We start from the raw sequence: 19,936 nt of genomic DNA, 5'->3' as shown, positions 1-19,936 counted from the left end.
TTGCAGACCCAGGCTGACAGTAACCCTTTCATTTTATATGGAGTCGTCATCGGCCCTGATTGCTTTGCTTACGTACGGGGTAGATCTGGAGCGGTAGGGGAATAAAGTGATGAGAGGATTCTGATCGTCGATGGGATTTCGATTCAAAGAATACCATACTGTACAGCAATTACGGTGCATATGTATTTTTACCAACACTTCTCCACTGAACCCTACGAGCATAATCCCTTAATGCATATATCATAAAGGCCAAGATTATGCGCTGGCACAATATTATCCTGGTAATAACAATTACGGACCAACACGTCTTGGTATTTTGCCAAGCGAAGCCTCAACTGGTCCAAGACCGGGCATGATATGATAAAGACCCTTGCTAAGCGCTCGTAAAAAAAACCTGATAAAATATTCTTTCACTGCAGCTAACAGAATGCAGTCTCCCCTGTCTCTTGCAGGCAGGCAGAACTTTTGCCTGCAGCCAAGGCTCGTGTTTTTTTCTTCGCTCTGCGATATGGTATGGGAAGAATCGTAGAGGTTGCATTTTTTTGTGTGGGTTACATTACACTCGAACAGGGGCTTCGGCCATCCATCCACTTCCCTCGGCTATTCCCCTCTTCACCAATCGGGCCATAAGCACGTTCCCTTCCGAATAACCAAATTAAGCAGGGGTTGTATCTGTGCCTAGTGCTATCTTTTACCCGCCCATCCAAGGTTTGCTTCGCTTTGCTTTGCTCGGCTCGGCTCAAGCCCCTCAGCCTCTTTGACAGTCAACAGACCGTTTATTTTGTGAGACAGTCCGTTCAGTTTAAACGGGCCCTAGTATGGATATACTTTAAGTGAGGCTGCGGATAGCCCACTTGGACTGCTCTAAGAACGAAACAATTAGACTTTGCAATTGGCTCAACTCTCTCCTCACCATCTTTTCTCCACCGACCAAGGTTCAGGTCCAGGGGTTCAGGTGATGAGTCGAACTCTTAGACTCCACCCACTCTCGTACAGATCGAGAGATTAGCAACCGCTTGGCCGTCAGCCTGATACCCGCTCTCATCCTGGTCCTGACCCTGTCGATCAAGCTACAACACCTCCAGCCTTTCTTCTCTCCGCTAAAGTTGCACTCCAAAGTGTTATCATACAGAGACATTGATCACAAGGCTGAATGGAATTGGCGCCGGTCAGCAATTTATTGAAGACCTTTTGCCAAGACGTCCCCTGCTATCTCATCCAAAATGGATCCAATATGCAGTAATACTCGCCTGATCCACCGTCGAATTGTCCTCTCAAATGCATTTTCCTGATCACAAGGCTCCCTTTGTAAGATATTTCATTACTCTCCCTGTCCACGCGCCCGTCGACGTGCATAATCACAAGGACCATTATACTGTTCGCGTGTACAATAGTAAGAATCTTAATTCTCTTAGGGTTGCTAATGGGCTGACTTTTACACTATTGAACAGCTAATGTAGAGGGAAAGGGGCCTCCCTTTACCAAGAAAGGGTAGACTCTGGGCGCAAGTGAGAAAGGGCAAAGGGATGTGGGCGCGAGAAAGCTGAAAAGCCCGTTATCCTCGGTTCCGGGTCCAAGTCATATATGTACAGGTTTATCCAACCGACATACCAATTTCTCCTTCCAAGTTTCCTGCATTGCATGGGGATTCATTCCTTTATTCGCAAGCAAAGTTCTAGCCCTTCTGCACATCATACTCCCAACGTATTGACGCAATCCATACATACATTCGTTCCTTTTTGTTCAAGTCTTTCGTTACTCTTGCCTTTACTGTCTTGTTTGTCTCGCCTACGCCCCTCTTCTACTTCTGTCACCTCGCACAACATACTTTTCCAATATGTTGGTGCTCCGTCTTGCTGCCTTCGCCGCAGCGTCCGCTCATTGTGCTTCCGCGAGCGTGATCCTGCGCAGGGATCTCACGGCGCCTGAATCTCCGGCTGAAGGCTGGGACTACCTGGGTTGCTACATTGATAGCACCGCCAAGCGCGCTCTCAACGGCCCTGTCCACTATGATGAGACTGGCCTCACAGCTGAGACCTGCGTCGCCCACTGCGTCGGTCTAGGCTATGCCTTCGCCGGCATGGAGTACTCCAAGGAGTGCTGTAAGTGAATCCTCTTTTAGAATATGCATGCAGTGCATTCGTAAACATCGATCGATTTTGGTGACTGACCTGTGATTTGTGATTAGTCTGCGGCAGCAAAATGCCCACAACCAAGACCAAAGAGGCTGATTGTAACATGCCCTGCACGGGCGATGACAAGCAGCCTTGCGGCGCCGGCGACAGGTTGACTGTCTTTGGCAAGGCTTCAGCTGGCGGATCTGCTGTTCCTTCTGGATCCGCCACTGAAACTGTTTCTGCCACTGCCTCTGCCTCTGCCTCTGCATCCGGTACAGCTGCTCCTGTTGCCACTGATCTACCCGGATCCTGGTCTTATGCAGGATGCTACATTGACCCGCCGGGCCGTGCCATGGAAGCCGCCCCCGGTGGACCTTCAAAGGACATGACGCCGCAGAAGTGTATCGCCACCTGCATCAAGGCCGGGTTCAAGATCGCTGGTGTTGAGTACGCTGAGGAGTGTTTCTGTGGCAATGTCCTGAACAACGCTGCCTCCAAGACCAAGGAATCTGAGTGCAACATGCCCTGCGCTGGCGACAGCAGCCAGATGTGCGGAGCTGGTAGCCGTCTGTCGCTCTACTCCGATGGCGAGTTTGAGGTCAACCCCATCCCTGTTCCCAAGAAGACAGGCCTCCCTGGTGACTGGGAGTACAAGGGCTGTGTCTTCGACAACAACAACCCCTACGTTCTCCAATGGATGTATGAAGACGCAGGTAGCTACGCCACCAGCAACATGACCATCGAGACCTGTCTGCTTCGCTGCCAGAAGTTCGGCTACTCCGCTGGTGGTGTTGAGTACGGTCGTCAATGTGTCTGCGGCGATCTCAAGGCTGTCGAGCGCAAGGGCGATATCTGGAAGGACGACAGTTTCTGTAGCATGGCCTGCCCTGGTGACAAGGAATCTACATGCGGTGCTGGCAACCACATTAACTACTACGAGTGGACCGGCACTTCCCTCAACACATTCCATTACGCTTCCGGTCCCAAGGCTGGAAGATACGACCACTTTTCCACTTCTCCTATCATTCCCCTGATCAGCTCCGTTGGCATCAACGACAAGGTCGTTTTCGTCGAGAAGCACGGCACATCTGATGATGACACTGAGGGTTCTTTCGAGTTCGATTACACTACCGACACGTACCGTGAACTCGCTCTCAAGACTGATGTTTTCTGCTCTGCTTCTTTCACCCTCCCTGACAAGGCTGGACGTATCATCAACATTGGTGGATGGTCTGCCGAGTCCGTCTACGGTATTCGCTTCTTCACTCCTGATTCTCCCCAAGGAGTCGACAATGGCACCAACGTCTGGGAGGAGGATTACTCACAGCTGAGACTGTTTGATCCTCGCTGGTATCCCACTGCCCTTGTCCTTTCCAACGGTTCCATTCTTGCCATGGGCGGCGAGTCCGGTTCTGACGCCCCTATCGTTCCCTCCGCTGAAGTCCTTCCTCACCCTGCTGGTGTCACCAAGTCGACTTACATCGACTACCTTGAGCGCGCTGAGAACATTGGCCGAACCAACTCTTACCCTCACATGGCTATCTTGCCTTCTGGTAACATTTTCTTTACTCAGTTTAATGAGTCTCGTCTTCTTTCTCAGACCGACTTCCAGTCTATCAAGAAGCTTCCTGACATGCCTGGTCAAATCAACAACCCATTGACTGGTCGCAACTATCCTCTTCAGGGTACAATGATGCTCTTGCCCCACAAGGCTCCTTACTCTGACCCCGTTGAGGTTCTCATCTGCGGTGGTACTACTCATGAGCCTGGTAACGATGCTCTCGACAACTGTGTCCTGATGGCACCTGATGTTGAGGGAGCTGAGTGGACTATCGAGCGTATGGTAAGCAACACTGAAATCGCTTCTTATACTATTTCTCATACTAATTGTCGCAGCCTTCCAAGCGTGTCATGCCCAACATGGTCGCCCTTCCCGATGGTCGCTACCTCATCCTCGGTGGAGCCCAAGTCGGTCGTGGTGGTTTCGGTCTCGCTGACAACTCGAACTTGAACGCAGTCATGTACGACCCCGAAGAGCCTCTCGGCCAGCGCATGACCGTTCTTGCCAATACCACCATTGCCCGCCTGTACCACTCCGAAGCTGTCCTCCTCAGCGACGGAAAGGTTCTCGTCTCTGGTTCCGACCCTCAGGACCAAGGCAAGCACCCTCAGGAGAAGCGCATCGAGTACTTCTGGCCTGATTACCTCCTGTCGGGCGCGACTCAGCCCAAGTTCACCATTTCAAACAAGGACTGGACTTATGGCGAGAGCTACACTTTCACTATCACCTCTGATCTTGCCGAGGGTGCTTCCAAGCTTCGCGTCTCGCTCATGGCTTCTGTTGGTGCTACTCACGGTGTGAGCATGGGTCAGCGTACCTTGTTCCCCGAGTTTTCGTGCTCTGGCAAGACCTGCACGGTTACTGCGCCTCCCAATGCTTTTGTCAGCCCTCCCTCTTGGTACCAGATGTTTATTCTTGACGGTCCTACTCCTTCACACGCCATTTGGGTTCGAATTGGAGGTGACCCAGGCCGTCTTGGTGAATGGCCTAAGCTTCCTGGTTTCACTCCTCCAGGAATGTAATTCAACCATATCAACTTTTAGTAACCTTCTTTTACTCTCCTTTCTTTAACTCCTTTTTCTTGTTAGTCAGAAGCGACGGCTTCTACGATTGGATGACGTTCCGTATGGAGCACACGATGGTGGATGATAATTCTTCTTTGTATTTCATTATGTACTTCTATCTTGTACGTACTTGATATCACCCCTAATACATCGTTTACAATCAAATTCTGAACGTGAAAATTGTTGTCGGGATTCGTGAAGGTACCGCGATCTTGAATACGATAACCTTAAATTTAAGTTGACGCGATGGCGGAAATGGCGCAAAGGGAGTGCAACCTGATACACTGGTGGAAACCTAAAAGTCTGAGATGAGATGAGATGAGATAAGGGAGTTGATAAGAATGCGACAAGGTGTCATAGTACAGATACAACAAGGGGTACGACAGCTATCTAATCAGCACGTGGTCTCAAGACTGAGAATTCCACCTTGTCGAGGAATTGAGGTGTGGCATTCTGCTGAACCCTGGAATTGTTAGACCCTACTCCGTACGCGCTTTGCAGACGCGGTGGAACCGTAGCACTGATGGAAACGGCATTCACCGTTAGCTTGCATCAGAATTTGACACGAGAAACGCGGCGGGCGGCAAATTTCATGAAGGGGCTGGGAGATTCGCGTGCGAAACGAGGGGGCTGGGAACAACGACGCGTTTTGCGCCATGAGATTACGCCATTACGCGTTTTGAAAGCTATGACCACCGAGTTTTCCTTCGTGTTTGCTCTAGGGTAGCCTTTATTGATGGCGATAATTATACAGAAAGAGGTATTGCGCAAGCAAAATGAAGGATATCGATGCTCGATGAAATCTGTGAAGGTCTAGAGATTTTTCCGTATTACCAAAATGTTTTAATTTTGGAAAGTCAAGCTGTTTGACCGACCTGGTAGGAATAATCATGGATCTCTGAGAAAATGTAGTAGTAACGGTACGAGATTTCACACATCATGAACTTGCAAAAGCTAGTACTTAGCTTTTACACTGGAAACGCTTACAATCTCTTAAAATGAAAAGCAAGGAATTTCGGAAAGTATGTTTAAAGATATATCAGTAAACGTGAAGCGGTTATACGATACTTCAAGTAAGATATCTCGGCGTTAAAGAAATTGGGATAGCGATCATATTCGTCAAAATCACATCCAATCAGCATCCAATCAAAAGGCAAGATGGCCGAGCGGTCTAAGGCGCTGTGTTCAGGTTTGATTCGAACTAGGACGATTCGCAGTCTCGAAAGGGGCCTGGGTTCGAATCCCAGTCTTGTCAACTATTTTTGATCCCTGTCGTTTCTCGGTACGGGTCTTATTTTTGCCAACGTGAACCAACAACCAACCCAACAAGCAGGTGCACGACACGACGACACCGGATCGTCCACTTTCCAACATGACCAACAATGCAGCGGCTACAGGAAATGAGGGCTCGAGATCGGCGCACAGCGCTATTCGGCGATTCTCCGCCGCCTGCAAGAATAGCAGCACCATTTCCTGATGGCGAGCTTATCTATCAGTGCAATGATCGGCATGTCGTGAAACATGGCGACACAGTCACCAAGTACACCACCTTCCCTGACGGCATGGGGAGCAACCAGTACCCGAATAAGGCACAGGTCCTGCGATTCCTCAAAGAAAACACGACAATCCCCGTACAAGAAGTCATTAGCAGCGATTGGGATCGCATCACAATGGAATACATCGAAGGGCAGTCATTGAAAGAGGCCTGGCCATCGTTGGAACCACACCAGCGATCCGATATTCTCGCTCAACTCAGTGATTACATCGCCCAAATGCGTGCCCTCAAGGGTATCTATATCGGTCGTCTCGATGGACAAGGTGCAATTGTTCCCACCATCTTTACAAGATCAGGTGGCCCCTTCAAAACCCTTAGAGAATTTCAAGAGTGGCTTGTGCGACCGCGACAGCGATATGCGGATATGTCCATCTATTGGGAGCAGATCACAACTCAGCTGGGTGATGAATATCCCGTCGTGTTTACACACGGTGACATCTCGTCTCGAAACGTCCAGGTTCGCGATGGTCGTGTAGTCGCCCTCCTTGATTGGGAATGGGCAGGATGGTATCCCGACTATTGGGACTATGTATTTGCAATGCGTGGCTTGGATAATGTCGACTGGGCTACGCTAGGGAACCATGTCCCAACACTCTTCCCAAAGCGATATGATCTGGAGTATATCCTGGTCACCTTCATCACGCGTCTGTCATAAACAGATGACACCCGAGGCCAATGTATCTATCCCAGATGTCTGCCTGTAGGATCATTGCTCCTGACGAGGGATTAGTTTCCCGGATCCATAATCTCAGCCATCATCGGCAAGCCCCACAAGATACTCTTGTATCTAGACAGCGCCGCGTTGGCTCAGTGGTAGAGCGTGTCACTAGTAATGACAAGGTCCAAGGTTCGATCCCTTGACGTGGCACATATCAAGTCAGAGCATCTGACCATTACTTTTTGTTTGTTGATATGTGATTTGTGGTGTCGATAGACGTGTCCAGTGTGTTAACCAAAGAGAAGTTGATCGTACACAGGCTCAATCCATTGGGGGATAAACAGTCAAGTGAGTTACCTATACTTGTGTGTTGTCCCGCATTGCGATACCTGGGTCTGGACAAGTAGTCATAGCAGAAACAACCGGGGTACTGAATGTTGTATTTGTGTAATGACTATTCGCAGCCTAATTACTATTGGATTGAACCACGGTAATGACACACCCGCGATGTTCTAATCACTGCCGCTTGAATTACTATATATATGTCAATATCAACCGTTTTCTTCAAGGTCGGTGTGGCTCAGTTGGTTAGAGCGTTGGTCTCATAATATGATTTGACCCCAGGTCAGAGTAATCCAAAGGTCGAGAGTTCGAGCCTCTCCACCGACAAACCTTTTGCTTTTTGGTTCCAGCGTCTATCTATCGGTGTTTCCTTCCACCCAGGCAGGAATCAGTACTTTTTATTGCTGATGCGCGCTTTTTGGATGGTCGTTTCCTCCTTGTCCCAAAATGAGACTGAATGCGATTTCGTCACCTATGCATTCCTTGAAGCACTATCAATCAACATCACGCGTATATATCATGTGTGCCTGCCTTTTTGAAAATTTCCTTCCTCGTTGTTGAGTCCAATCACAATGACGACCAGTTATTTATTCTCTTTGATATGTTGGGACTTGCTAATGTTTGTTCATACCAGTCCCATATCTCTCAGCAGGTAGCCACCACAATTGCTCACCTTTTACCTATATCTTGTCTGCTTACGTCAACTAAGTATGTGTGACAGTTTTCTCTATATCGTGCTTGACATGGGAAGTTTTGGCAAATTTTCCCGCACCTAAATGTGTTTTCGCCGTGGCAGTTATCGCATCTCCAAAAGACGGCCCCAGTCCGTCGTCTTCTTGAAATAAGGTGGACCCTCACAAAGCCTCGGAGGTCTTCGTCGTCAGAATCAATTTCTGAATCCGAACGCGAATTCGATGGTGTCTGGGATCTGTGGCGTCTGCGTGACAGAACTCGATCTTGACTAGACGTGTTGATTTGAACTGCACGACTTGATAACTGACCTTCAAAAAACTCAACTAGATTAGATAGACTAACTGGTTTCTCGTCGCTAACCTCAACCACTCGTGTGAAGAACCTTTTGCACTTTACACTAAAAAGCAGGTTAGCGATCTTTTATTATGTCGATCCACTGAACTCACCATTCTACCTCTACACCACTGTCATGATCTGACGGCGTGTTGCAGAAAGGACAGCTTGTTGATACCCTTTCGCTTGTAGCATTGTTCCCAGTATCTTTACAGACCAAGCTCATGGTGATCTTTTGATGTGGCAGAAACGCGCTTTCCCAAGGTATTGAGTCATCGACTTCTCGTTGCGTGTTACTCTCGCGTAGAGAGTAAAGCTTACGCTGTACTCTCCGAGCACCCTTCTTCCCTTTGAAGCGCTCGGTGAGTATAAACTCAAGCACCGCCCAAGAGGTGATGGTTCTAAGATGAATAGGGAATCTCCTTCCCGTAATGTCTTCTAGGGTGAAGTATTCGTCGTCTAGCCCTCTATCGAGGCGCATGACGATGTATCTGATAACGCCCAGGTCACCGGAGATAGTAGACATCATGGCGATGATCTGGTCAACAGACCTTTTCAGCTCGATGCCTGACCTGTGAACAATTTGCAGCCGGGAAATTATTTGCCGACCAATGAGACTTATCCATCTTTTCAACGACGCTTCAGCTTGACGGATCAAGGCGGCTGTACGGTTTTCGGCAGCATTTTGCTCTTTCAACAGAGCATCATGATTTCTTTGCAGCATCCGTCTATTTATGTCAGAAGCCAGGTAAATGTTCAATGGTAACACTCCACTCACACTGTGATGACTTTCAGCAAGACGTTGAGCGCCATGGTGCACCCCATGACCTCGGCACGAAACTTCTCGACTTCCCTCTCATTCAGCTTCCACTGAACTTTCCTCCCCACAGCCTTCAAGCAGTTCCTCTTCCCTGACGTACCAGTACTCAAGGTTGGCTCATACTTGCAAATCTGGCCTAGGAATCCATTCAAGCAATCATTAATTTGGGCCACTGTATCACGAGCGATCTTGGCAAGATATTCAAGTGAATCAATCAACTGAGGATCTTCCAACGTTCTCTGAATGGCCTCGAATGTCTGGCGTAGTGTATCAAGCTCCCTCACTAGGTCTTGATATTCTTTGGCTGACCCACGCGCGTCGTCGAGCGCCTCGATGATGTCTCTAATAAGAACGGTAATAGCAATAAAGTCGCCGACGGATCCAAAAGTAAGCCCGAGGTCCATTGTAAGAAGTGTATCAATTCAGCTGAACAAAATAGTCTTTCGGATTTCCGGAGAGAGTAGGCGCTCGACTTGTGAAAAAAAAAAAAAAAAAAAACAGGTTGGGCATGGAGAGTGAGGCCGGGCGGGGAAGAAGGTTGAAAGACGTTACACAAAAGCGTTAACATAGCCACTGAGGCTTACAGCGAGGCATATTTACTGGTTGCTGACCGAACCAAAAGTGCACTTCCATATCATGATCTGCAACATGTCACTTCAGGATTATGACAAAACGCTGCTCTTAGACTGTGAGTTGGGAAGTTCTTTCAACAATCCGATAAGGCGTGGTGGCGGAGTGGTCTAACGCGATAGACTAGAAATCTATTCTCTTCGGAGGCGTCTGTTCGAATCAGGCCCACGTCGACTGGAAAACAGTCGGTCTCTTCAAGAGTCCTTCTCTTATCATCTCTTTTTTGCTTTTTGTCAGTTGGCCCGCTGCATCTTTTCCATAAATTTATCTTGACCGTTCATTTTTAGACACGTGGATTCGTGCCTGTCCTGTAAAAGCGGGTTATCATCGTGGGGAAACAGGGGAAATCGGTTACGGACGGCATAACCCCACAATCCAAATGACTATGACCAGCAATCCTCTAAAACAGTTCGTGATAACCTCCAAAGTCTAGTTCAAGGTCAAGATAACTTCAAATGAAATATTTGCCGCCCCTAGCGACCCTTTTCAATGGCTGGACCACGCTGCCAAGTGCCAAGGACAGCTGATTTCTTGAATCTTGCTCCTTCGGTAGCCGCCCACGTTACGCCAAGCCGGGTGATGCAAAACTACGGCACAACATCTCCTGGTAATATCATGTTGTCATCACGTCGAGACCTTCAAATTCAGGCAATACAGAGGACCCAACAGCCTGGTTCTTTCTTAGTGGGCGGCAAGTCTCGGCCAAATGAAGTTTCACTACCTTTCTGCCAAGTGCGCCGTTGCGTTAGGGAAAGAAGCATTCGGGCTATCGAGAGCTGAATATGTACCGAACAGTGCTTGAGCTGTGGCTGTTCTCGAAGCTTTGAAGCTGTTTAATTGCGACATGATCTAAGTACAGCACAGTAGTGGTTCGATCACAGGCTCTCGGACATCGCGCGCTCATCAAATCGTTATTTATAATCTTTGCGCGATTACCCCAGATCCACTGTTGATAATGGGGCTGAGACGTTGGCGATGCTTGTCGCGTGGAGCTCGTCTCCTGTTGAGAGGTCCATGTCTACTGCAAATACATGGGGGCTTCCTCAGGCTCCAATTTGCCGATTGAGAGGCAACCGATGGACCGACTGATCCATTGTAAACAGTAATATCTTGCGTCGTCAGACCAGGAACTTAAGTCCGAATTGAGTAAGTGCGCTGAATTGACGGATGGGCTGACAATAAGCATGTTTGATGATTCCATTTTGGCCATCATCAGGCTGCGCTTGGGCCCAAATGCTATCGATACTGTACTTCCAATATTCCGGCCGTTTAGGGAATAAAATCTCCTATAACGAGTTGAACAATGTGATTCGAAACGACACGGACCTCCCCCTTATTGAGCGCGAAATCTGGGGTGACTTCTGATCATGATAGGTCGGGGTTAGCGGGGAGGAAGAGTATGGCAGGTAAATTGCAGGAAATGGGTCATATTGATGTTGTCAGTCAGTTTAGCTGTCTCTGGGTTACGTAAACAATGGTAAACGGTAATGCGATGTTCCTCATTCTGACGCATGTCACACATGAATACGGGTACCATTTCCAGTGTCCCCTCGCGTCTGCGAATGATTTCTTACCCTACGGACAAGTTCCAGAAAACAACTGATTGCACGCTGAAATAAAGTCAACGCCATCATGGAAGTAACGCGCAAATAATCCCACCAGACTTCAAATTGAACAGCAAATGTTACGATACGACCAATCACCGAGATCATCAGAAACAGTGACGCATGCGGCGGTTAGCCTGGTAACATTAGAGCTGCCGAATGGGGAAGGTGCTGCATTCAGAGGTGAGTTTGGGAGTAAGCTAACGAATTATGCTTGTATTCTTTGCCTCTGTAAACCGAGGCCCTCACTGTACAATATTGACTTAGACTCGGGGCTATTCTGGGGCTCTGGGGCAATGAGTGTGTGCTGCAGTCTGGTTCTTGGACTACGAGAGACAAGACATAACAAAGTCTACACTAAAAGCTTGGCCATGGACTTGAAGTGAGAGAGAGTACGGGGTAATGGGGTAAAGTATGCACTGTAAATACGGGTGTAGAGCAATCGAGCGATGGATGATGGATCACATCCCACACTTTGACTTGGTAAAAATACACGAATCAGTATCAACCTTTTGAATGTCATTGAAAATGCCAAGAGAAAACCGTCATGAGATGAACTAGAATACCCAGACTTCAGCTGTGGAGATTGGACGGAATTTGCCAAGACGTTGTATGGCTTGCTGTGCTTGGGCGGATAGGTGGGAGCCATGTCTTTGCCAAGCAAGCTTGAACTCGCTAGGATACAGGAGCAACACCGACCCAAGAAAGTCGAGAAAAACAGGTGACGATTCACAGTGATAATTGCCAAGAAGCTATGCTACAAGGTGCAATTACCGTGCTATAAAGCAGCCTGCAATTCCTCTCCCTTGGCATATATTTCTTATTCACACCAATTGCTGATCTGCGACAAGGTGCACCAGAAGCTTGTCTCGACAGTAGATTGATCATCACATTTCTGTTTCTTTCCTGGTCGCTCTCAACATGGGCTTCAACTTTAAGCGTGTCGTTGGGTTTATAGCCCCCAGCGCAGACAAAGAGGATGATGGACGAGATAAATGGCCCTCACGTGCCGCCTTTGTCCTCGCTGCCATGGTACGTCACCCTGCATCGCCCAGCCTTTGGCCCTGCATTTAAGACAAGCTACTAATAAACCACCAGGGCGGCGCTGTCGGTCTCGGTAACCTCCTCCGCTATCCCTCCGTCGTCTTCGCCAACAATGGTCTTCAATGGTTCATTCCTTACCTCATCGCCCTTTTCTTCCTCGGTATTCCCGTACTATGTCTCGAGATCTGTATCGGCCAGGCCTACCGCGGTAGTGTCGTCGTCGCCTTCAACGGAATCAACAAGCGCACCAAGGGTGTTGGTCTGGCCGTTATCATGAACGGTTTCATTGTCGCTACATACTACGTTCCCATCCTCGCCTGGATCATGCACTACTTCCGTTGCTCTTTCCAAAGCCCTCTGCCCTGGAGCGGTCGCGGACAGGAGTTCTACATGCAAGATGTCATCGCCAATGTTGATCCTGTCGTGCCCACCGGGTCTGGCTACGTTGACTACCCTGGTCGAGGATTTGTCGGCGAGACTGTTGGCTGGTGTGCATTTATGTGGGTGCTTGTTTGGCTCTGCATGTTCAAGGGCGTTGGAACAACCGGACGGGTCGTCTACTTCACAATGGGTCTCCCGGTTATCATGCTTATCATCATTCTCGGTCGATCTGTCTCTCTTCCTGATGCGAGAACCGGCATTAAGTACTACTTCGGTGAATGGAACGGTGAAAAGCTCGGCGGCGGCCAGATTTGGCAAGGAGCCTGTGGCCAAATCTTCTTCTCCATCGGTGTCGGTTTTGGCTACTTTACTTCTTACGCCTCATACAACAGTAAACATGCCAATGCTGTGCAAGATACACTCATTATCGCTATCTGCAACTCTCTGTACGAAGTTGTTGGCGGTTTTGCAGTTTTCGGTGTCATTGGCTTCCTCGGTTACTCTCCTGATGACACGTCAATCTCACTGAGCACATTCACTGTGGGGTTCCTGACATATCCTCTTGCACTGGCCGAGATGCCCGGTGCTAATGTTTGGGCCGTTCTGTTCTTCCTCACGTTGGCTGTTCTCGGTCTGAGCTCTGCTTTTGCCCTCAGCGAATCTCTGGTTACGCTCATTTGCGATTCAGGTGCCGGACGACGATTCTCTCGAGTTTTGATCACTTCTGTTGTCATTCTTGCCTCATTCCTTCTGTCTCTCATCTACTGCACCAAGTTCGGATTCTATCTTCTTGACGCTGTTGACACTTGGATCAACAACTTGTCTCTCATCTTCGTTGTTTGGTGCGAGTGTGTTGCCGCTACCACGCTCTATCGCTATACCGATGTTATTGGACAGATTGGCTGGACTGGTTACTTGGTTTACAACTTTGGATATATTCTGTCTATGGTTCTTGGTGTGGCTATTGGCCACGCTGTAAGCCCTTCTGCTGGCGCTGGTGTTGGCTTCGGCATCTTCATCGCTTCCAACATTCTGGGTATCGTTCTGTCCAAGTCTCCCGACTCTCGACCTCCTGGATTCTTCGGTAAGAACAACGCCCTAGCCAAGCTGTGGTGGTTCTCATTCTACTCGGTATGTTCTACTACGTACTTATTTATATCCTTATACTGACTATATTTAGTTCAACCAACTTCGTCGCGACCTCAACGTAGTTGTGGCAGGAGGTAAGAGATGGAACATTCCCATCTTCTGGGGTTTCGTCCTCCGCTATATCTCCGCGCCTATCCTTGCCATTATCACATCTTTCGCCTTCCCACTCTTCTACACCAAGCGTAACGACCCCCTGCATATCTTCGCCTTCGCAGCTGCTATTGGAGTCATGTGCATTGTCGGTTTCGGCTTTGTCGTTCCTCGCTGGCTCGACGTCTTTGTGCCTCCCGAGAAGCTCCACCTCAGTGACACTTTCTACGCACCCCAGGTTGTCATGGCTCCTCTAGAGGTTCATCGCGATGAGGTCATCGAACACGGGGCTGTGGCAGGGGATGGTACTGCTGCTACGCCGTACCCTAGGAAGAAGACTGAAGCGAATGGCTTTTAAGCCTGTCTCCTACGTCGACAGGCCTCGGAAACTTTTAAGTGTATAAATATAGAACACATAAGCGGAAAACAAAGATTCATGTTTCGTTCTCAATTAAAGCAATTGGCATTTACCCCGTAAGCGCTTTCGTTTCCTCGCTTTAGAGGTGCCTTGTCGATTAGGGCATGGTTGTTCGTTGATAACGTGGCGATGGCTCCCCTGTAAGAGTCTCAAGAATTTCATCCTAAACCCATTCAGTACTGAAACGGTTTGGGGCTTGGCGCTTGCGACGGGACGAAACGTCTAGATCTCTGAAAATCAGTCCACTTCAATTGAAAATCAGCTCACTTTATCCTGAAACAAACCCTGCATTTTGACAGATAACGAATGGATCGTCTCTGCCCTGTAGTTGTTGAGCTGGGCTGGGGTAGCCGCTGTAATTTACTTCTTATACTGGAGACCACTATATTTAAGCTTAAAAGCGCCTGCCACCTTTATCAGCTCAATTGACCCAATTACCACATTAATTAATAGCCAAAAGCTGCATAAATTGAGAGCGATATTATTCTCCAACAGTGATCGGATGACAGTTACAATCCAAGCCGTAGTATTGGTTCTTGGCGCCTGAAACCGGAGCCACATCCATCCTCAGCTACTTGCGACAAGTTCTGCGACGGAGACCACTAAAAATGTAATAACCCCTGTATCCCCAAATAGTTAGCCTTTAAGGTTACCATGAAGCATATTCTTAGCACTCGCGAAAGATACCGGACCGTTTCGATGGAAACGCGGAACTCCTAGATAGCGATCGTTTTAGAGTACGAACTGAGTCCAGACCACGCTCCTCCCGGTATTAAAACTCTCCGGTCCTGCTGCAAACTGATGATTCTTCTGCATCATCGTTCGATTTCGTTTGTTTCCTTTTACCTAATTCTTTTCCTCGAGGCTGGCCTCAGTTTGTTTGTTTGCTTAATCTGATATCGTGTTTTGTTTCTTTGCACTCGCTTCTCTTTTACCTTGTCGACTTAGTACTATTATCACCATGGCTGGATCCATCACCCTTCGACTTCTCCTCCTTGGGGCTTTCGCTTCTCAAGCGATGGCTTCTTGTGCCTATGGAACCCTTCTGCATCCTCGTGCAGAGGGAAAGGTCGAGGTTAATACTTTTGGTTACACTGGCAAGACTGTATGTATCCTTGCATGGACTCATCGAGAGTATGCTGACCGTTATGATAGGGCCCTACCAGCTGGCTCTTCCTAGACCCCGAGGCCAACGCTATGTGCGCTACCGGCACTAACCAGTCCCCCATCGACATGGTCGCAGGTGAAAATGCTATGGTTCCCGCCTCCCAGTTGAACCTCGAAATCCCCGATATGACAGAAGGAACTGAGTTCGAGAACCTTGGCACTACTGTTGAGGTCGTCGCTGGCCAGGGAAGCATGCGCTTCGGTAACACTAGCTACACTCTTCAGCAGTTCCACTTCCATCTGCCTAGTGAGCATCTCGATGCTGGAAAGAGTATGGCTATGGAGATGCACATGGTCTGGGAGAGTGCTGACTCCCAGATTGCTGTTGTGGGTGTCTTTATCGACGTCGAGGATGGTGCTGGTGGTAGCCCTGCTGGAAACTCTACTTCTCCTCAGCCTCCTTCTTCAACACCTCAAGCTCGCAAGAGGGACAGCTTCAAGATGCGTCGCAGCGTACCTCACACTCATGATCATGATAAGCGACAGCTCCCTGGTGTTGGAGGATCTTTCTTCCACGTCAACGCCCCTACCACCGCTGCTACCACCCCATCCAACCTTTTGGAGACCGTCTTCGGCTCCGTTGGTGAGATTTCCGAGCCTGGAACTCTTACCAAGACCAAGTCTCTCAACATGGCTGAGCTTGTCAGCACTCTCGCAGCTGGCTCTTTCCAGACGTAAGTAAGCCCATAATGATTCATGGAGTAAAAGCTAACATCAGTTTAGATACGAGGGTTCCCTGACTACACCCCCCTGTAGTGAGGGTGTCAGATGGTTGGTTTCAGACCAGAAGCTTTCCATCAAGACCTCCACTTTCCACAGTGTCCAGTCTGTCATTGGGTTCAACTCCAGATTCCCTCAGGGTGCCCTTGGCGAGCCCAACACTTTGGATGCCCTGGCCAAGATGGTTCGCTAAGACGACCATGATCATGAATTGTTATAATGTTAGAAATTGAATATGCTGTTTTGGGTGGGATAAAGGACATGAGTAGTAGAACTAAGCAACAAGTTAAAGTAAAAGACAATAGAACGGTGATCAAAAAAGAGGCTCATGAGTGATAAAATATAATGACAATTGATAAATGCAAAAATAGAAACCTGCGTATCGCAGGTGGCTGGATCTCTCCCGCCGGGAATTGAACCCGGGTCTCAAGCGTGACAAGCTTGCATACTGACCACTATACTACGGAAGATGAACAATCTGAAGACTGCTGTAGTGGGGGTGTTGACGAAACGGCTCCAATTTTGATACGAGTAGTCCGTTGATCCCCACCACCATTCCAATGTTAGAGCTTATGGACTAATGCGACATCCTGCACCTATGGCATTTATCTGATTATCTACAATGGCCATTGACACATGATAAACCTTTTATATTGATAAAGTTCTATTAAGTCTAAGTATAGTAAACTACCCCGGGAAGGGTGTGCGGGATGTATAGCAACATTAAAAAGACAACGCTTCAGACGCTAAGCAAAGGCAGATTCCAATGCGAACCAAAGTCCATCATCCGCTATTCTAGCTATAGAAACTATCTGTCAAAGTTGCGGTATGGACATTGGACAGACTCGTTAGTATCCTGCAGGCACAGTTGGCGAACCTCGCTACTGCCATCTGCACCATAAGACGTCAGATCTGGGCTGATGCTGACGGTATCGTACTTCTGCAACAAGCCCCGAACTTTGCTTTGTGCAGCCTTTCGCTTCTCGGGAGTTCCGAGCAGATTGTCCAGCACCCACTTCGGCTGAAGGGCTATGACCGGCACACTCATGTGTCTGCTCCAGCGTTCTTGATGCGCAGGCGTCAACATGACTGGAAAGACCGGCTCTCCGCTGAAGCAGAATGTCCATTTTGCATCCTCCGTGTCTTGCGGTATTTCTTCTGGCCAGGCTTTCGGATCGCAAATGCGAAGGCCTCGAAGCATGTCCCAGAATGTGCGGTTGTGCTCTTCGACCGTCCGCGGCTTTTCGGAGGCGGCGCCGATAACAACGAGGGAAGTATTGGGACCCAACGAGTTGGAGATGCGAAGGTACTCGGCCAGAGATAGAGCTACCTTGCGCACGTTACGGGGCTCGGATGGATCGTCTGACTCAAGGAATACGTAGCGATGGTCGTCTGCGCGATAACCCATTGTTGCGTACACACAAGGAAAAGTCTTCATGCCGCCTTTGGCTAATATCGTGTTCTTAAAATCCTGATACGCAAGGCCTTGCCAAGAGTTCTCGTCAAATCGAGCTTCAACTTCGGTCCTGGCAGCATGTTAGCCCTGCAAGTATAGAGGATGAGCAAGTCACAAACTTGGTCAGCAGCTCCACATTCTCTGATTCTGAGAGTAGCTGGATTTCTTCGAACTCATTGGGGAGTAAGGCGACCTTCTCGAAGCCATTGGTGGCAGATCTTAATTTCTTTATTAACTGGTTGACAGCTTTTCGAAATTGTATTGGCTTGGCGACTACCGCAAAGGCAAGAGCCAAGATAATAGCGTTAAAAGCGAGCAGCATGTTGCTGATAGACTGAGAATGTTCGAGAATAGGGCGCACAATTCCAATGCAACGTCAGTACTACGTGGAAGTACCTTGACTTATAAATATCTGATGCCATAGCGACTACGTCAAAATGGTGTATAGGACTGGCCAGTGGGATCGTAAGCCGGACGTCATTGACATGGATCGGCAGCACTGTGTTACCAGACTTCTGGCAAACAGCCTTGGAATGGCATGGCATTTCCAGAGCGCCATGGCCCTGTGTTTTCATTGCGTGCTTCGTTAAGGCAAAACTGACGAATTCAATACGATGCATGCGGCAAGCGATGACCAGCACACATGCGGGCCGGGCATTATCCTCCGTCGCTCCGACATCGACCACTTTACTCTGGCACTTTGTGCATCTCATTAAGGCACTGACTGTAGATCCCGCACCTCCATTGCTAGGAAATTGAATGATTGTATGTATCGGTAAACTTCTTTAGTATGGATGGGGTATCGTTGTCATCCATTAGCCTTATGGTTAGTGTTGGGAATGGTGGTGCGGAATGTATACAGCTGTGGCCTCAAAAGAGATAGTGGTGTCGATATTCTTAAGACGCGACCCCGAGAGCTTATGCACAAGCTGTATGACCCTTTCGATTAATGGAATTCTGTAGCATCTAAAGTTACGTAGTAGATCGTCCAGAGATCGATCAGATCCTAGCGCTGAGGGGATCAGATGCTCCGGCATGCGGGGCGAGATAAACCTGGGGAAAGGTGGACCCCCTGGGCCGTTAAAGCGGTTATGACCCAATCCTCGCATCATCGACAGTGAAGTGTTCCTGTCACGCCTTGAGTAATATTGGTCCGGGAACTATTAACAATTAAAGACGTAGGTCGTCGCACAATACCCGCCCTGAATCTAGAACGGTCTCGATACTTGCCCATTCTATTCAATCTTCACATCCATACCGAGGCCTCAAGATGGAGGATACTAAGCAACTACCCGATGGCATCATCGAACTTACGCCCCGGACGGGAACTTCATTCCTTGTTAACAAAGGCCAACGCCTAACAATCATCGACCCTAAAGGCGCTCAAGTGTCTGACCTCGTGGCATTTAATCGACACGACACAGACGAAGTCATCTCCAATGGACGAACATTCGACTACGCAGACACCATATACCTGACAACCGGTCATCCGCTGTACTCAAACCGCAGTAATGTCATGCTTAAAATCGTCGACGACACTTGCGGACGTCACGACTTTTTGCTTACGCCATGTTCCAAAGAAACCTTTCGCATCATATACGGACACGAGGAGCCGCATCACGGCTGTTTCGGCAATCTGTCTTTGGCGCTAAGCAAACACGGCATCGCGCCTGATCGCATTCCTTGCGCGTTTAACTGCTTCATGAATGTGCCTGTGGATGGCAAAACGGGAAAATTCACGGTGGAGACACCTACTAGCAAGGCTGGTGATTACATCGACTTCGTTGCCGAGATGGATCTTATTGTTGCTATTACTGCCTGTTCGGCCGGAAAGTCCAATGGGGGCAGCTTCAAACCTATTCAGTACAAGGTAGCTTAATGAAGAGATGCTAGATGTTCATCATTTACCAAGCTTGCCGTGGTTTCTCGGAGGAGTGCGCATCCATCTCGTTATTCTCGGAACGACCAGTAGTGATGCTGATAGAGTTCACGTTAATTGTTGAATCTTCAAGGGATGGCCAGAGAGTAAGCACTATGAAGAAAGCGTCATTGATCCCTTAAATGTTCATTCTTTTCGATGCCCGTATTATTGCCCGCACCTCCATCACGATATGTTCGGGAAATGACGTGAAAG

General features: G+C 48.6%; 7 protein-coding genes and 5 non-coding genes across 12 annotated transcripts; 9 read left to right on the top strand and 3 right to left on the bottom strand.

The window, feature by feature from the left end:
* Positions 1 to 1,627: 1,627 nt before the first annotated feature.
* On the top strand, positions 1,628 to 4,883 carry B0J16DRAFT_307550 (glyoxal oxidase N-terminus-domain-containing protein). Its single transcript, XM_046124833.1, has 3 exons — positions 1,628 to 2,102; positions 2,189 to 3,960; positions 4,014 to 4,883. The coding sequence occupies exons 1-3, from the start codon at positions 1,838 to 1,840 to the stop codon at positions 4,698 to 4,700; spliced, it is 2,724 nt and encodes a 907-aa protein (XP_045981688.1). The 5' UTR covers positions 1,628 to 1,837; the 3' UTR covers positions 4,701 to 4,883.
* Positions 4,884 to 5,894: 1,011 nt separating this feature from the next.
* On the top strand, positions 5,895 to 5,997 carry B0J16DRAFT_t225. Its single transcript has one exon. It is a non-coding gene; the product is annotated as a tRNA-Leu (tRNA).
* A 16-nt stretch (positions 5,998 to 6,013) lies between these two features.
* Positions 6,014 to 7,176, top strand: B0J16DRAFT_345588 (kinase-like domain-containing protein). The gene has a single exon (XM_046128293.1). The coding sequence runs from the start codon at positions 6,125 to 6,127 to the stop codon at positions 6,950 to 6,952; it is 828 nt and encodes a 275-aa protein (XP_045981687.1). The 5' UTR covers positions 6,014 to 6,124; the 3' UTR covers positions 6,953 to 7,176.
* On the top strand, positions 7,094 to 7,165 carry B0J16DRAFT_t226. Its single transcript has one exon. It is a non-coding gene; the product is annotated as a tRNA-Thr (tRNA).
* A 348-nt stretch (positions 7,177 to 7,524) lies between the features above and the next one.
* Positions 7,525 to 7,624, top strand: B0J16DRAFT_t227. The gene has a single exon. It is a non-coding gene; the product is annotated as a tRNA-Met (tRNA).
* Positions 7,625 to 8,263: 639 nt separating this feature from the next.
* Positions 8,264 to 9,547, bottom strand: B0J16DRAFT_416356 (uncharacterized protein; the record flags this gene model as incomplete). Its single annotated transcript, XM_046133572.1, has 3 exons — positions 8,264 to 8,387; positions 8,437 to 9,051; positions 9,102 to 9,547. Coding segments are annotated over 3 exons (1,185 nt in total), but the record flags the coding sequence as incomplete, so codon positions are not given.
* A 317-nt stretch (positions 9,548 to 9,864) lies between these two features.
* Positions 9,865 to 9,946, top strand: B0J16DRAFT_t228. Its single transcript has one exon. It is a non-coding gene; the product is annotated as a tRNA-Ser (tRNA).
* Positions 9,947 to 12,298: 2,352 nt separating this feature from the next.
* Positions 12,299 to 14,399, top strand: B0J16DRAFT_269951 (uncharacterized protein; the record flags this gene model as incomplete). Its single annotated transcript, XM_046123526.1, has 3 exons — positions 12,299 to 12,409; positions 12,476 to 13,933; positions 13,983 to 14,399. The coding sequence occupies 3 exons, from the start codon at positions 12,299 to 12,301 to the stop codon at positions 14,397 to 14,399; spliced, it is 1,986 nt and encodes a 661-aa protein (XP_045981685.1).
* A 934-nt stretch (positions 14,400 to 15,333) lies between these two features.
* On the top strand, positions 15,334 to 16,646 carry B0J16DRAFT_363781 (alpha carbonic anhydrase). Its single transcript, XM_046129891.1, has 3 exons — positions 15,334 to 15,564; positions 15,615 to 16,300; positions 16,350 to 16,646. Exons 1-3 carry the CDS (start codon positions 15,421 to 15,423, stop codon positions 16,537 to 16,539), a joined length of 1,020 nt encoding a protein of 339 aa, XP_045981684.1. The 5' UTR covers positions 15,334 to 15,420; the 3' UTR covers positions 16,540 to 16,646.
* Positions 16,647 to 16,744: 98 nt separating this feature from the next.
* On the bottom strand, positions 16,745 to 16,816 carry B0J16DRAFT_t179. The gene has a single exon. It is a non-coding gene; the product is annotated as a tRNA-Asp (tRNA).
* A 338-nt stretch (positions 16,817 to 17,154) lies between these two features.
* B0J16DRAFT_321990 (YqcI/YcgG family-domain-containing protein) lies at positions 17,155 to 18,124 on the bottom strand (the record flags this gene model as incomplete). The annotated part of the gene is made up of 2 exons (XM_046125674.1): positions 17,155 to 17,872; positions 17,922 to 18,124. 2 exons carry the CDS (start codon positions 18,122 to 18,124, stop codon positions 17,155 to 17,157), a joined length of 921 nt encoding a protein of 306 aa, XP_045981683.1.
* An 814-nt stretch (positions 18,125 to 18,938) lies between these two features.
* B0J16DRAFT_416354 (uncharacterized protein) lies at positions 18,939 to 19,681 on the top strand (the record flags this gene model as incomplete). Its single annotated transcript, XM_046133571.1, has 1 exon — positions 18,939 to 19,681. The coding sequence occupies exon 1, from the start codon at positions 19,073 to 19,075 to the stop codon at positions 19,679 to 19,681; it is 609 nt and encodes a 202-aa protein (XP_045981682.1). The 5' UTR covers positions 18,939 to 19,072.
* Between the last annotated feature and the right edge of the window lie 255 nt (positions 19,682 to 19,936).

The sequence above is a fragment of the Fusarium flagelliforme genome (genome assembly GCF_020744385.1).
Source record: "Fusarium flagelliforme strain FIESC 12 MPI-CAGE-AA-0113 chromosome Unknown B0J16scaffold_5, whole genome shotgun sequence".
In the NCBI taxonomy this organism is placed as follows: Eukaryota; Fungi; Ascomycota; class Sordariomycetes; order Hypocreales; family Nectriaceae; genus Fusarium; species Fusarium flagelliforme.
The sequence above is the reverse complement of the archived record's forward strand: the minus strand, read 5'-3'. Positions and strand labels throughout refer to the sequence as shown.